Source organism: Crinia signifera, chromosome 19, assembly GCF_055691185.1.
Source record: "Crinia signifera chromosome 19, ASM5569118v1, whole genome shotgun sequence".
In the NCBI taxonomy this organism is placed as follows: domain Eukaryota; kingdom Metazoa; phylum Chordata; class Amphibia; order Anura; family Myobatrachidae; genus Crinia; species Crinia signifera.
The window spans coordinates 59,088,370-59,101,812 of NC_139226.1; the positions used below are offsets into that span (position 1 = coordinate 59,088,370).

General features: G+C 44.5%; 1 protein-coding gene across 2 annotated transcripts in view; it reads left to right on the forward strand.

Annotated features, from left to right (window-relative positions):
* The window catches only part of TMEM150B (transmembrane protein 150B), a 54,880-nt gene that overhangs the window by 37,338 nt on the left and 4,099 nt on the right, over positions 1–13,443 (forward strand). Inside the window, exons 2-4 of one of the 2 annotated variants that reach the window (XM_083161727.1) lie at positions 5,430–5,510; positions 8,327–8,386; positions 11,285–11,352. In XM_083161727.1, the coding sequence (XP_083017853.1) occupies positions 5,446–5,510; positions 8,327–8,386; positions 11,285–11,352 (193 nt within the window). In that variant the 5' untranslated portion in view covers positions 5,430–5,445. Of the gene's footprint in view, positions 1–5,311; positions 5,511–8,326; positions 8,387–11,284; positions 11,353–13,443 lie in introns of those variants that run through there. The other variant, XM_083161726.1, reaches the window with a different exon arrangement.

Consider the following 13,443-nt stretch of genomic DNA (forward strand, 5'->3'; position numbering starts at 1 on the left):
AGAGAGCAACAAAGTTGCAGGAACCAGCTACACACATTGCAGCTGCAACAATCTATAAATGTAACAATCCACAAATTGTTTGCCTTGGTTCAGCAGTGCTACAAGATATTACTGACTGTATGTAACTGGACCCAATAAAGAAACACCATTCAACATCCTCACACAAGTTGTAACACAGTCATTCATTGAACTGTAACTAAAATACACGCACACGACAGTCAGCTCCATGTTAATCAATTGTTGTCACTTTATTCACATTGTATCACATTGTTCTTAATATATTTTGCAGCTTTTTTAAGATTTAATTATTAAAAGTTAAATTTTATTAAACTTTTCTTGGGACACAGTATGTAGGTAACAGATTGCTGAAATAAATGAATAATGTCAGCTTAGAGTGCCCCTTGTAGGAATTATTTTCTCTTCTTTTGAAACATGTGACATTACAATGCAGGACATATATATTTAAAGGGGGATACAGAGATTGGGAGAGGGCAGACAGCACAATGCAGAACATACATGTCGGGGTATACCGACCGCACAACAAACAATTATATAGATGTGGGGGACAACACAGTGCTGGACATAAGGTATATTTTTATTTAGTACACACAAAGCCGTGGATTTTATTAGTGGAATTACTTTAGTGGATTGGAATATTTTGCCCTCTATGCCCCAATTCGATACTTTCGCTAGATTTTATTGTTACAGAAATGGTTTCCCCTGTCGCACACCGCACTCACAAACTATTTCAAGAATATGTCCTTAATTTATCTGTAGCTCGATCTAGTTCAGATGTGGGACTTCCTTATTCTTTTTTTTCTTCTTTTTTTCTCTTATTTTCTATTTTCTTTTTCTCCGGAAGGGAGGTATGAAAGAGAAGAAAATATAGAATATGGTATAGTACGTTTTCACAGGGTCATTAGATGGTTATGACCACCACCTTAGATAGAAGTGGATTTATTAGTTCAAAAGGGTAGCGTACCCTACTCATACCAAACAAAAGATGTGCTCTGCACACAAAGGTTTATTTTATCCACCAAAAGGGACCACAATTCACTTCAAAACGACACGTGGCCTCTCCTGTTGGTATTTCTTTCCCAGGAAAGTGTACCTTCACCCAGTGTGTCTTAAAGAAATATGGAGGGGGACGTACCCCACTTACACAGCACAGCGTATTGTCATCCTATCTTGGTTTCTTTATAGGAGTGCCCTTCTCCCAATTTCAGCTCTTTCCTTATTTATATCAATGGATGTATTGTTGTTCACCTTTCATTTAACTCCACATGCACAGTGTAGCCATTTGATTTTGACTATATAGTACAGATCTGTACTAGTGTTGCCTGCACAGTCTATTTTTCTATTCGATATAGACTGAACGGTAACAAGCATCGGCATCGAATCGTGATTGAATGCGTTTGGAAACAAAATCGAATCAAAAGTGCCCCTTAATTGCACCATGTGTATGGGGAATTAAAGGGTGTATACATAGTTGCATTCCTTTTCTATTCAATCCCATTTTAATCGGGATCGAGACGCAAAGGGTACCCATTAGATTTGGACTATATAATAAAGATCTGTACTATATAGTCTTGCAGGCATAGTCTATTTGACTGAACGGGAGAGCGCATCGGAATTGAATCAGGAAATTCGATTTTGCTTATATAAGCAAAATCTAATTGAAAAAATAGGCTAAATCAAAACATGTGTACACTGCATTAGTGTGGGGAGGGGGCGCTGTAGCACTGATATGCTCGGGTATCATGGCAACATGCTACACCTCTGCCCATGAGGACTATTTATATCTCGGTGTCACTCCTATGATTGCAGCTGTTGGCTTACTGAGAAAGGTGATTTCTTACCATCACATTGGCCAAGCCTTAAAACACACTGGGCGATGGGGGAGCCGGTGCTGAGGGACGGGCTAATACACAATTGCTCAGCACACATTGGGGTACACCCGGGAAGTGTGCTGAAGGGCTTTGCCTATTGTTTATAGGTGAAACCCCACAATCTAGCAGGAAAGACAGTGCAAGCACTTTCTTTCCCTGGGGACGATGGCGACGCACAGGCCCACACATGTAATACTCTGCTATACAATGTATTGTGTGTGACAGGGGCGGATCCAGGATAAAATGACAGGGGGGGCACCATGATAAAAGACGGTTTAGGTGGGGGAGGGGCGGTGTTAGTGGTGCCAGTGTACATGCTAAGAGAGCGGCAGAGAGAGGGTGGGCATGGGATTGAAAATAGGCCCTGGCATTTAAAATACGCAGACCCACCATGGCGACAAAAGCGAAGGATGTAGTTGTGTGCGCGCCGAAGGTGCGCTCCAGAAAAGGGGATGTGGCCACGTGTCCTTGAGTGGAGCGTGTCCTTGAGTGTAGTGTACAACACCATATACAACTTCTACACATTATGCACCGAAATACTAGACTCCATTATACTTGCCCCTTACACATGATGCCAAATGGAATGAGCTAAAATTCACATAATGTCAAATGGATTGTGTCAAAATTCACATAATGCCACATAGATTGAGCCAAATTCAAAAAATGCCATACATATTGAGCCAAAATTCACATAATGCCACACGGATTGAGACAAAATTCACATAATGCCACACGGATTGAGCCAGAATTCACATAATGCCACACAGATTAAGCCAAAATTCACAATGCGCTTCATAAACAGGGACATTGTTCACCAAAGGCGTGCATTAAACATTTACACCATAATGTCCATTACACATTAAGTTACACGCCATTATGTCCATTATGTATTATGCCAAACACATAATGCCTATTAAAAATTATGCTACATTAAGGGTTCCATGCTGGTTGCCATGTGGGATTACATGCTCATTGCCAAGGGGGAATACATGCTTGCGGTAAATGGGGGACAGCCGCCGCCAGGCAGAAGTGATAGCCACTGACAGTGGCAGAGCCTGGCTGTATTCAGATCACTGCAGGTCCCGGCTATTTGAAATAATACCCCTTTCGCACCAGAAAATGCATTCCCAGGTTGGTCCCTTTTACACCAGCCTAGTCCCTGCATTTTCTGGTGTGAGGGGGAGAGAAAACCACCCCTCCCCTCTTTAACCAGTTATCTCATTTAACCGGCTATATCTCTGGTACCAACAGATCCATTTACATGAGACAAGTATCATATTGAAGAACTTTTGAGTGGGCTTTGAATGATGTTGGTCCAGTGAAACTGTAATGTTTGGTTCCAGAGTAATATGCCCTCAAAGAACATGAACAGCCATGAAATTACATTTCAAAAATAAAAAACATCGGTTTACATGCAATATCTCTGGAACCGATTGACCGATATGGACCAGCCTGGTATCATATTGAAGGCCCAGCGATTTGAAATTGAATGAGTTCAACCACAAGCTTCTGGCAGCCGTTGGAACCGGGTGGGGGTCGGAATTAACGGGTCCCATATTATCCTATGGGGAAAAACGTTATAGCTCTGGCCCTTATTCTGATTGATGCGGACTTTACCGCGTACTTACGGATCGCGTCTTTATGACGTCTGCGCATGCGTGGAGAACGCTACGCGCATGTGCCACGCCTTGACTCGGTACCAGTTCGGCCAAATCCCGTCCAAAACTGTTCGCCGCTATCAGTCGGGAAATAGGGGCGTATTATGGGCGTCATGCGGAATGACACATGGGCGTAGTTTCAAAGTGGGCAAAACGGGGCGGAAACATGGGCGGACACGGGGGAGTACACTTATGTTGGGGGGCGTACATTCGGAAACCACTCCGAATGCACGCGATGAAAAAAGGGCAGAAATGTGCGGTGTCCACAAGTGTACTATTGCTTTGCGGACACCACTCGTTCATGCGGTAGGCGAACGTACGCCTAATGACTACAACCATTAACACCTGAACCCAATAGAATCTACTCCTTTACTCATTACTCACTAATAGGACGCTTGTCAGTGCTTTAATTGAAACCATTGCACTTCAATTGCTGTAAGGGTTAATGTGTGCAATGCATGTGTTAGGCATGCTTGTAAGGATATATTGGAATCTAATTGATTCCAATTACAAATAAGCTGTTTTTTATGAGGGTAGGTAATTGAATAAGTGGGTCATGTGATGTATTGCAGAAGATACTTCATAGTGGGTTGTTTGGCGGAAATCCTCCGCTTACGTGCGGTAGCACCGCTTGGCTCCCGTTCGGATGCGGTATTTCCGAGCATACTCTGTAATACTCTGTAATACCGTGACGAATCGGAGTGTTTCTCCCGCACACGCATGATTTGTATGTCGTCCGTAAACACGCCCTGTTCTTAAAGAGTGAGTCCGTCCGAATGCGGAGGACACGTGGGCGTTTCTACGGACGATGGCCGCATGCGGAAAAACACCGTGGCGTGCGGACCGCACCGTAAGAATGCGGGAATATCCGCACCGATCAGAATAAGGGCCTTTGCCAGGCGATATCTCTGGTTCCCGGGGGGCTAGAGACACGGGGCTGGGCTCGTTGGAAAGCCCTGGTCCTCAGCTACAAAAAAATGACAGAGCCCCCCCCCCCCTGAATCCGCCAGTGGTGTGTGATGATAAAGCGCGCTATAGTCAATTTGTTTACAGTGGTGAATAATTCCCAGCGGAGTGAATGATGCTCTATTTCCAAGCTGTCTGGTCATATTGCTTAGAAATGGGGTGAAAATCACTGCGTGCAAGGGCGTAACCACCATAGGTACAAGGGGTGCAGCTGCTATGGGGTCCAGAGCTGAGGGGTTCCCATCTTTACTGTTAAGTAATATGTTTTACATACATTTATCACTATCAGTTGGTAAATGGGGGGCCCTTACAAACTTTTGCTATGGGGCCTACTGATAACTAGTTATGCCCCTGGCCCCGTGTGTATGCCCTTTTACACAAAGACAAAGGGCCAGATTCTTTAAGCTTCAAAAGTGATCAAATGGAGAGTGATAAACAGCCAGCCAATCAGCTCCTGTCTGACATTTGTCAAACACAGTCTGTGACATAGCAGGTAGGAGCTGATTGGCTGCCTGTTTATCACTCTCCATTTTATCACTTTTGAAGCTTAGAGAATCTAACCCAAAGACTGTAGCTATATTAGGGAACTTCCTCTAGCTGAGATGGGGCACTGCAAGCTGTTTTACTGACTAGTCACTCTGAAGATGCTATTCTAGAGCCTACTGAATGTCGCGTATGTATTTCTTCTACAGAATATTCATTTTCAGTTCCTCGTCTATGTAATCTTGCAGTAGTCTAATACTGTAGGTTCCGTCTATCAATAATATCGTACACATAGCTGAATAAGGTATTTCTGTAATCTCTTCTCATTTTTATTTCACAGACTGTATATATTTCAGTATCGGTAGGACATGTGTGTGTATATAAGCTTTGTGTGATGTTATTTCATTAACTTTACCAGCTTAATGATTTTTAGGTTGTCTGTTTCGGCTATGTGGCCCTGGGCTATACTACCGATTATCCTGACGATATGGGCCACTGTTGGAATATGGATAGTGTAAGTTTGTTTTGTGGAATTTTAAACAGCATATTCAAGATTATCATTTATTTAGAGTAAATTTGTATTTCATTTTTAAAATGTGCCGTAATAAAAGGATTTGGGGAGTACCCTAGGATTAGCAATACTTCACTGTTGCTAATATGTTCTCAAGTCGCTATCCTAATTATTCCGATGCTGTTGCCCTTCTCCCCCGATATCTGCTTTGCGTGCTGCATAATTCCTGATAAGCAGCCGCTGGACCCACAATAACACATGGGATTCGGGATTTGCGTTAAAAATGGCCTCTTATTTCTTTACTGGGATAATGGGCATTGGTCACTAATCGCGATATCCGGCCTTTTCATAGGCCCAAAATATATTAGGGTTAATAGGTAGCACTAGCACCCTTAAATTATGTCCTGGCCTGATTCAGAGGTAATCGCGTAAGCCAAACTTTGTCAAATGAACAAAACCATGTGCACTGCAGGTGGGGCTGATGTAACATGTGCAGAGAGAGTTACATTTGGGTGGGGTGTTTCAAACTAAAATCTAAATGGTAGTGTAAAAATAAAGCAGTCAATATTTACCCTGCACAGAAACAAAATAGCCACATAAATCTGTTGACCATGCAAAGTGAGTATGGCTATCTTTAAATCTAAACCCAACTCTATCCACAGCCCAATCCGAACTTTAAAGTATATGTTGGCCGTCGACAGTAACAATGTTGACATTACTGTTTGTGATGTCCACATTTTGTAATTGTCGACATTCTGAATGCTGACACTATGAAAGTGTAGCTAGTCCCTTGCATGACATTCTGCATTAGGTATTTGTAAGTTAATTCCCTTTTCTTAATTAAACTTGTCCTACTATAGCTTCTTGGTCTTTATGTAGTAACTCACTTCTCTTCCCAAAAAGAACATATTGTACCAGGGAACTCTTGTGGTCTCTTGCTTCCTTGGTTCCCAATAATTCATCTGTCCACATCTCATTTTATTTTTTCCTCTCATTATTTGTCATTGAGGCTGATTGATAGCAGCAAATTTGCATAATTGCATGTATTTTGATTTTCTAAATTTATCCGGCCACACCACCCATATTTAGTGTTCATTCTAGCACCCGCTATCTTTGAAAATCCATGCAGTTCCTCTTCCTTGCCTGGGGTGTCGCTGTCTGCTGTGGTGTTTCTAGCACAGGTCTGGTTTGCATATCAGTGCTGATATACAGACCACACTGTGCTAGAAGCACTACAGCAGACAGCAACACCCCAGGCAGGGAAGAGGAACCGCATGGATTTTCAAAGATAGCGGGTGTTAGAATGAACACAACCTATATTCATGCTCAAAATGAGTGGTTCTTGCTTTGTGGCTCACTGGTGGCACAGCGAGACAGTCCCAAAAAAATAGGGAATGTCCGGCCAAAATTGGGACAGTTGGGAGGGATGTATTTTTAACTATCGTCACTATCAGTCCAGCCCAGTGGTGCAAGAGAGTTGTCTGAAATCCAATGGATCTCTTCCTCCACACAATAATCTGGACCCATAAAATCTGTATCCTGCCTGCAAACACCAAGCTATAGCCCATTCACACACACTGAATGGGGAGATGAGCTCGAAAAATGATAAATAGAAGCTGATGTTGCAATGAGTTGCAATAAGCAAATACTCCAGCTTTGTCTATCAAGGTTTGATACATCTCCCCTCCAGTGTTTCAGACTTTTGCCTGCTTATCTCTTTATTTTGCCTTAATTTAACCCATTGCCATTATCCTTACTATAATGTTTGCTTCCTCCTTCCCCAAAGAACAGTCCTTCACATATTTGGTGGTATCCAATTACCCGCAATCTTGAACATAGGTACAGATAGAGCCATCCTCGTCTAGCCCTTTAATAGGATTAAGTGAGCCAGAGCTGTCGGACTTAATCCCCTACTGTATTGTTCTATGTATTGTATTGCAGAACTATGGGATTTTGTTTTGCCTGCCTTAGGCAGGTGAAGCCAAATCATCAAAAGCAGCTGTTTTCATCTAAACCTGTGTGTTTTCACAGTGAAATGTGCTTTTTATCAGCCAATCGAATAGATAACCCAATAGAAAACATTCTCTCACAATGTTTTAATCGAGGGTATTTGGATACCCCCCTTAATCTTTAAATAAAATTCTAGTCCTTTCTTACAGATCCCCGCAACATGGGCCTGATTCACAGGTGTACACAAATGTATTCACAGGTGTAACTTTGTATGACACAGCTGCAGAGAGTTACGGTGTATAGAAATAATTGCCAACTCTGGTCCACTGCTTGCACACAAAGACACCACCATTAGATGCAAACATCAACCATCTAAGTTAGCTCTTTGGCTACACCTCAGACATTTTTACTGCATAAATGATCTCCGTTGCATTAACACACCCCCACAACGCGTTTTTGCTACCGCCATCCCAAGACCATTGTGGTATGTGCAGTGTGACCCGTGGCATATGTGCACGTATCCCACAATTGCTCAACTGTAAAAACAAATACATCTCTGAAATAGGCTCCATATTACCACACTTGCAGAGTATCACACCCTGGGCCAAATGTAATAGGGTGTAAAAATCAGAAAGTTAGAGATTTTGGCAAAATCAACCTGGTTTTTCAGTGTAAATGATTGCCGCTTTAACAAAGTGGGAAACGCCTCCCCAAAATCTCTCACTTTCTGATTCTTACACCCTATTACATTTTGTCCCCTGTATTTGGAAATCCTTTCAGAATGAACGGCATGAGTTCTATACAGTATAACTGGATTTACTCCCCAGAGCAATACACCTCATAACCTGCTGTTGTCTTATGTTCCTCAGTTACGCAATGGCTGTGAGCAATGGTTCCGTCAACATCACAGAAGAGTTTCCTTACATCAGGTGAGAATATAAGTGTTCTGCCGTACATAGATAAAACATTTCTTATGATAATTGATGCGCAACTGATTTAGCTAAACCAGTGGTTCCCAAACTACGTGCCTAGGCACCCAGGGGTGCCTCAGGACACTTGCAGGGGTGCCTTGGGTTGGTGGTTCAAGACCAATTTTAAATTATTTATGGTTAACCGGCAAAACCAATGCTGGTGGCTGTCAGTCATAACATATGTGGACAAATAGAAGCAAATCCTGCCCCTCACCACATAATAAGGATAACATATAAACACAATTGACTTAATTTAGTATTTTTTTCTGAATGTTTCAAAATAACATATGTCTTGAAAAATCGTATGGGAAACACTGAGATAAACCCTTCTTTGATATATATATAGATAGAAGAAGATAGCTGTTTCTGGACTTCCCTGTCAGTGGCAGTTACAGAGGTGGGACTGCACCACTGTCCAATATTCAAAAAGGGGAACCACACCTACTGCCACCTTAAACATCACTGTCCTGGACTCTGGACTGGTAGTTGATGTGCCCCCCCCTCTTTGAATTTTGGACTGTGCTGGAGTCCCACCTCTGTAACTGCCACTGGCAAGGAAGTCCAGGAATAGAGCATTTTGTACCTAATGGAATGGGTCTTGTTGGAGGGTATGTAATGAGTGTTGGTTGCTAAAGGCCTACTGGGTGTCTCAGCAGGCATGGGAGTGTAACCACACCTCCCAACATGGAACCATAGGGAGGAGGGATGATTTGCGCACCATAGGCGCGCACCCAACATTTTGGGAGCGTGGTCTCGTGGAAAGAGGGCGTGGTCTATTGTTGTGCGGCCATGCCCCCATTTTCGGCGCTGTGGGGCATGGCTAGCATCATGTCCCCAGCCTGTCAGGTTGCATGAATAGACGCTGAATTATGCAGCCTGATGGGCTAGGGCGATAGTGACAGGGGGGGACTCCCAACTGATCCCCCCCCCCCACCACGGGACACGGGAACATCCCAAAAAACAGGGACGTTCCCATGAAAAACTGGACAGTTGTGAGGTATGGTGTAACTAGTGATGTGAGGGTGTGACTAATGTGTTGTGGTTGTTGTCCACATAGGGGGTGTGGCTATCTCCGTGGAGGTCATAGCTTGTGCCTGCATTCAACCAATTAATAATGAAGCTATAAAAAGATTTGTGATCGTTATATAGTACAGAGAGCATCTCAGTAACCACATATAATACAGAAAGCACCACAGTGACCATCATATGATACAGAGAGCATTGCAATCACCACCATATAATAAAGAGAGCATCACAGTAACCAACATATAATACAGAAAGCATCGCAGTGACCACCATATAATAAAGAGAGCATCACAGTAACCAACATATGATACAGAGAGCATTGCAGTGACCACCATATAATAAAGAGCAATGGTATCCAGACTGATCATAGACAGATTCATGATAGACATATGGTCGAACACTAATGGTCGACAATCAAAAGGTTGACAGGGTCAAAAGTTAGACAATCAAAAGGTCGACATGGTTTAAAGGTCAACACACAATAGGTCAACAGGGTCTAAAGGTCGACTTGGAAAAGGTCGACATTATAAAGGTAGACATGCTTTTTTTTCCCCAAAATTTTCAGCCGACGTGTTCCGACAGACGGTATTTCATGCCCTACCATCCACTAGGTCATGGAGGGAGAATAAAATAGTGGGCCGAGCGCAGCGAGGGGATGCGATACACTTAGACAGTGTCCATGTTGACTTATGTTGACTTATGTCAACATAGACACCCTAAAAAACATTAAAAACTCATGTTGACCTTTTGTCTGTTGACCTTCTGACCATGTTGACCTTTTTCATGTCAACCTTTTAACCATGTTGACCTTTTACTTGTCGACCTTTAGACCCTGTCGACCTTGTGACTGTCTACCATTAGTGGTCGACCATATGACTGTCTATATGAGTCTGTCTATGATGCATACCATAACCAGAGCAACACTGAACACTATATGATACAGAGAGCATTGCAATGGCCACTATACAATACAGAGAACATCTTTCACTGATACAAACACACTTATGGACACTGACAGACACAAATACTGTTACAAACACTTATACACACACAGACTCACCTTACGCTACCACTGGAACACGTTACTGTCCCAATAGTCCTAATGGATGGTAAAGTATGAAAAAATCCAAAAAACGCATGTTGACTTTTTGCCTGTTGACTATTGCCCCACACATTGTCTGTCAGCCATCCATATACCCAATTTACATTAGCTGTATACACAATGAGGGTGATTCTGGTTGGCTTGCTAAGCAGCAAAAATTCGGTCCACACATCCCCGTCATACTACGATGTTTTATATAACCATCCATTCACAGTGTAGCGCACGGGAGCAAAATCATATGATGGTCACCGACCATCAAATGATTTTCCCCCTGCTTGCTAATGTACTGTAAGTCACTCTGGGCTGACGTAGACTTGCGGCATCCAGGTCCGATAATCGGGGCAGTCAGCTGACGTCCTGTGACATCAGCGGCCCGCCCCCAGCTGACAAGTGCTCGCCTACATTCCCTTGGGACGCCTAACCTTTTCCTAGGCACACCCAGTTTTTTTGTGGGTATGCCTAGGAAACAATACCCCCAGCCCGTCTCCATCCCGCCCCCCTGTGTGAGCACCACGTTGAATATGCAATTTGTTGAATGCACCCTCACAGCAGGCCTGCAGTGCACGTAGTCAATCAGAATGAGGGCCAATGTGTGTTAGAGTTGCAAACATCTTATTGCTTTATATGTAAGACATATTTCTGTACAGTGATAGACATTGTTTTCTATTAAGTGCTTTCATCCCATTACAATTGACAAGGTCAAACCATGTATTTTTTTTCCTTGACAGTACATGTGGTTCATATCCTCCCCAGAGCTGTATATTTGCACAAATACTTAATATAGGTGCAATGTTGGGTGAGTCATTTATAATAACTGACTTCTCTTTTATAGTAAATGCTACCTATGGCATATATTCAATGCCGTGGGCGAGCGGTGACTGCGAGCAGGACTTTTTGCTTGCAGTCACCGCTCACCCTGTCAGTATTCAACTGACCCCCCTCATACGCAAATTCCCCCTCGCTCCGTTTTTTGAGCGAGGGGGAATTTGCGAATGTGCCTCCAAAAGCTGCGAGAATCGAGGCTAATTACAGCGAGTTTGCTGCACTAGCCTCGGCTCTCGCAGTTTAGGGGAATCCTCGCCGTTCTGTGACTGCGAGGATTCCCCCGGAACGTTGCATAGTGCGAGGATCACTGGTTTTCTGTGATCCTCGCAGTTTAACCCCCTCGCCGGCCGCTCGCACCGGCATTGAATACCTGCCTATGTATCATGCTAATTATTTTTCAGGGAAGGTTCTGGTTTTTGCTACCTAGTTTATATTTGTGTCTGACTAAGGCGCCTTATGAATTATGTTGTTGTTAACCTGTACCATTACTTAACTCTTATGCCTAGAAATAAAATGACACCAACACCTTAATTAAAAATAACGACACGGACACCAACTGTGTAAGGTTAAAAAGGTCATAATTATTTATTTAAGTGGTATGACCCCTATTTGTATAAGGGATGGCAAAGAAAGCGCTTGAGACCAGCACCAGTCCCGCGTGTTGCCATGGCAGCGACCGGAGCGCCCCAATCTGGCCACACCCCTTCTTGTGGGTACAGCCCGCGCTGTGACGGACATACCGCCCCCTTCTATTGCATGACGTGGACCTTCCATGAAGGGTCCAACGCCCCCAGCCGGAGCTGGGGACTCGCCTGCCTTCTTGGCAAAGGGGGGGCAATACCGCACAGAGACCACCTGACACCCCTAACCTGCCTGCTGGTCGAGAACGCCTTCTCGCCGATTGTTAACTAAACGCTATGGGAATAGAGAACCAAATTTGTTGAGATGGCATCATGCCAGGTAGCACAGAGGAAAAAAGGGGTAGGGAGGGTGGGGATCCAGACTCAAAGAGGCTCACTTCCTGTCCCTGATCACTGATATAACCCTCTCTGGCTGACGCCCCCCTGCTACCTGATTGGCAGAACTTATTGCCACTCAACTACTATTTCCATAGGGCTTCACACAGATGATTCTGCGATATCTGCTTGTGGACAACAAATTCACTGGCTCTTAAATTCCCTCCAGCCTATGCGGCCCTCACTCTGTCTTCTCATTTGCTGCCTGTCCAGTGCCTATGGCATCACACACAAAGCAGCGGGAGACGATAGATTAGACTCCTGCAAGGGAGTTATGAGCCTCTCTATATAGAACACATACAATGAACCACACACACCTGACCCCATAATGATATTAATAGTAATCTGCTGACTGGCAATAACCCAGGTGCAGAGAGGGGCAGTGGCGTAACTAAGTTTTGGGCGCCCCCCCCCGCCCCCGCCGTTAAGGGGGGGCGCGCCCCCCCCGCCGCTGCCGCCGCTGCCCCGCCAAGCACCCCCAATCCCCCACCGCCCCGCCGCCCATGCAAACCCCCCCCCCACCCCAATCCCCTGCAGCCTTACCTATCGCGCTGGTCCCGGCGGCTTCGTTCTTCTTCTGCTGAGGACCACCACAAAATGGCCGCCCCCATACAGCAGACAGTTTCAGAGAACTGTGTGCTATATAGGGGCGGCCATTTTGTGGTGGTCCTCAGCAGAAGAACGGTGCCGCCGGGACCAGCGAGATAGGTAAATCTGCGGGGGATTGGGGGGGTGTAACTATAGCACCGCAGCCCCCGGCGCCCCCACATGCACAGCGCCCCCCCGCGGTGGCGGGGGCTGCGGTGCTGTAGTTACTCCGCTGGAGAGGGGGGCAACTCAGGTGTAAAATATCGGTATGTGGTCCCTGGGGTGACAATGTCGACCACTAATTGTCAACCATTCTTAGGTGTCGACCATGTCCATGTTGACTTTAAACTTTTGTTGACCTTCTGTCACTGTTGACCTAGGGTATGTCAACCATTCTTAGGTGTCCACCTAGTCACTATCGAGCATTAGTGGTCGACCTAGTGACTATCAACCTAGAC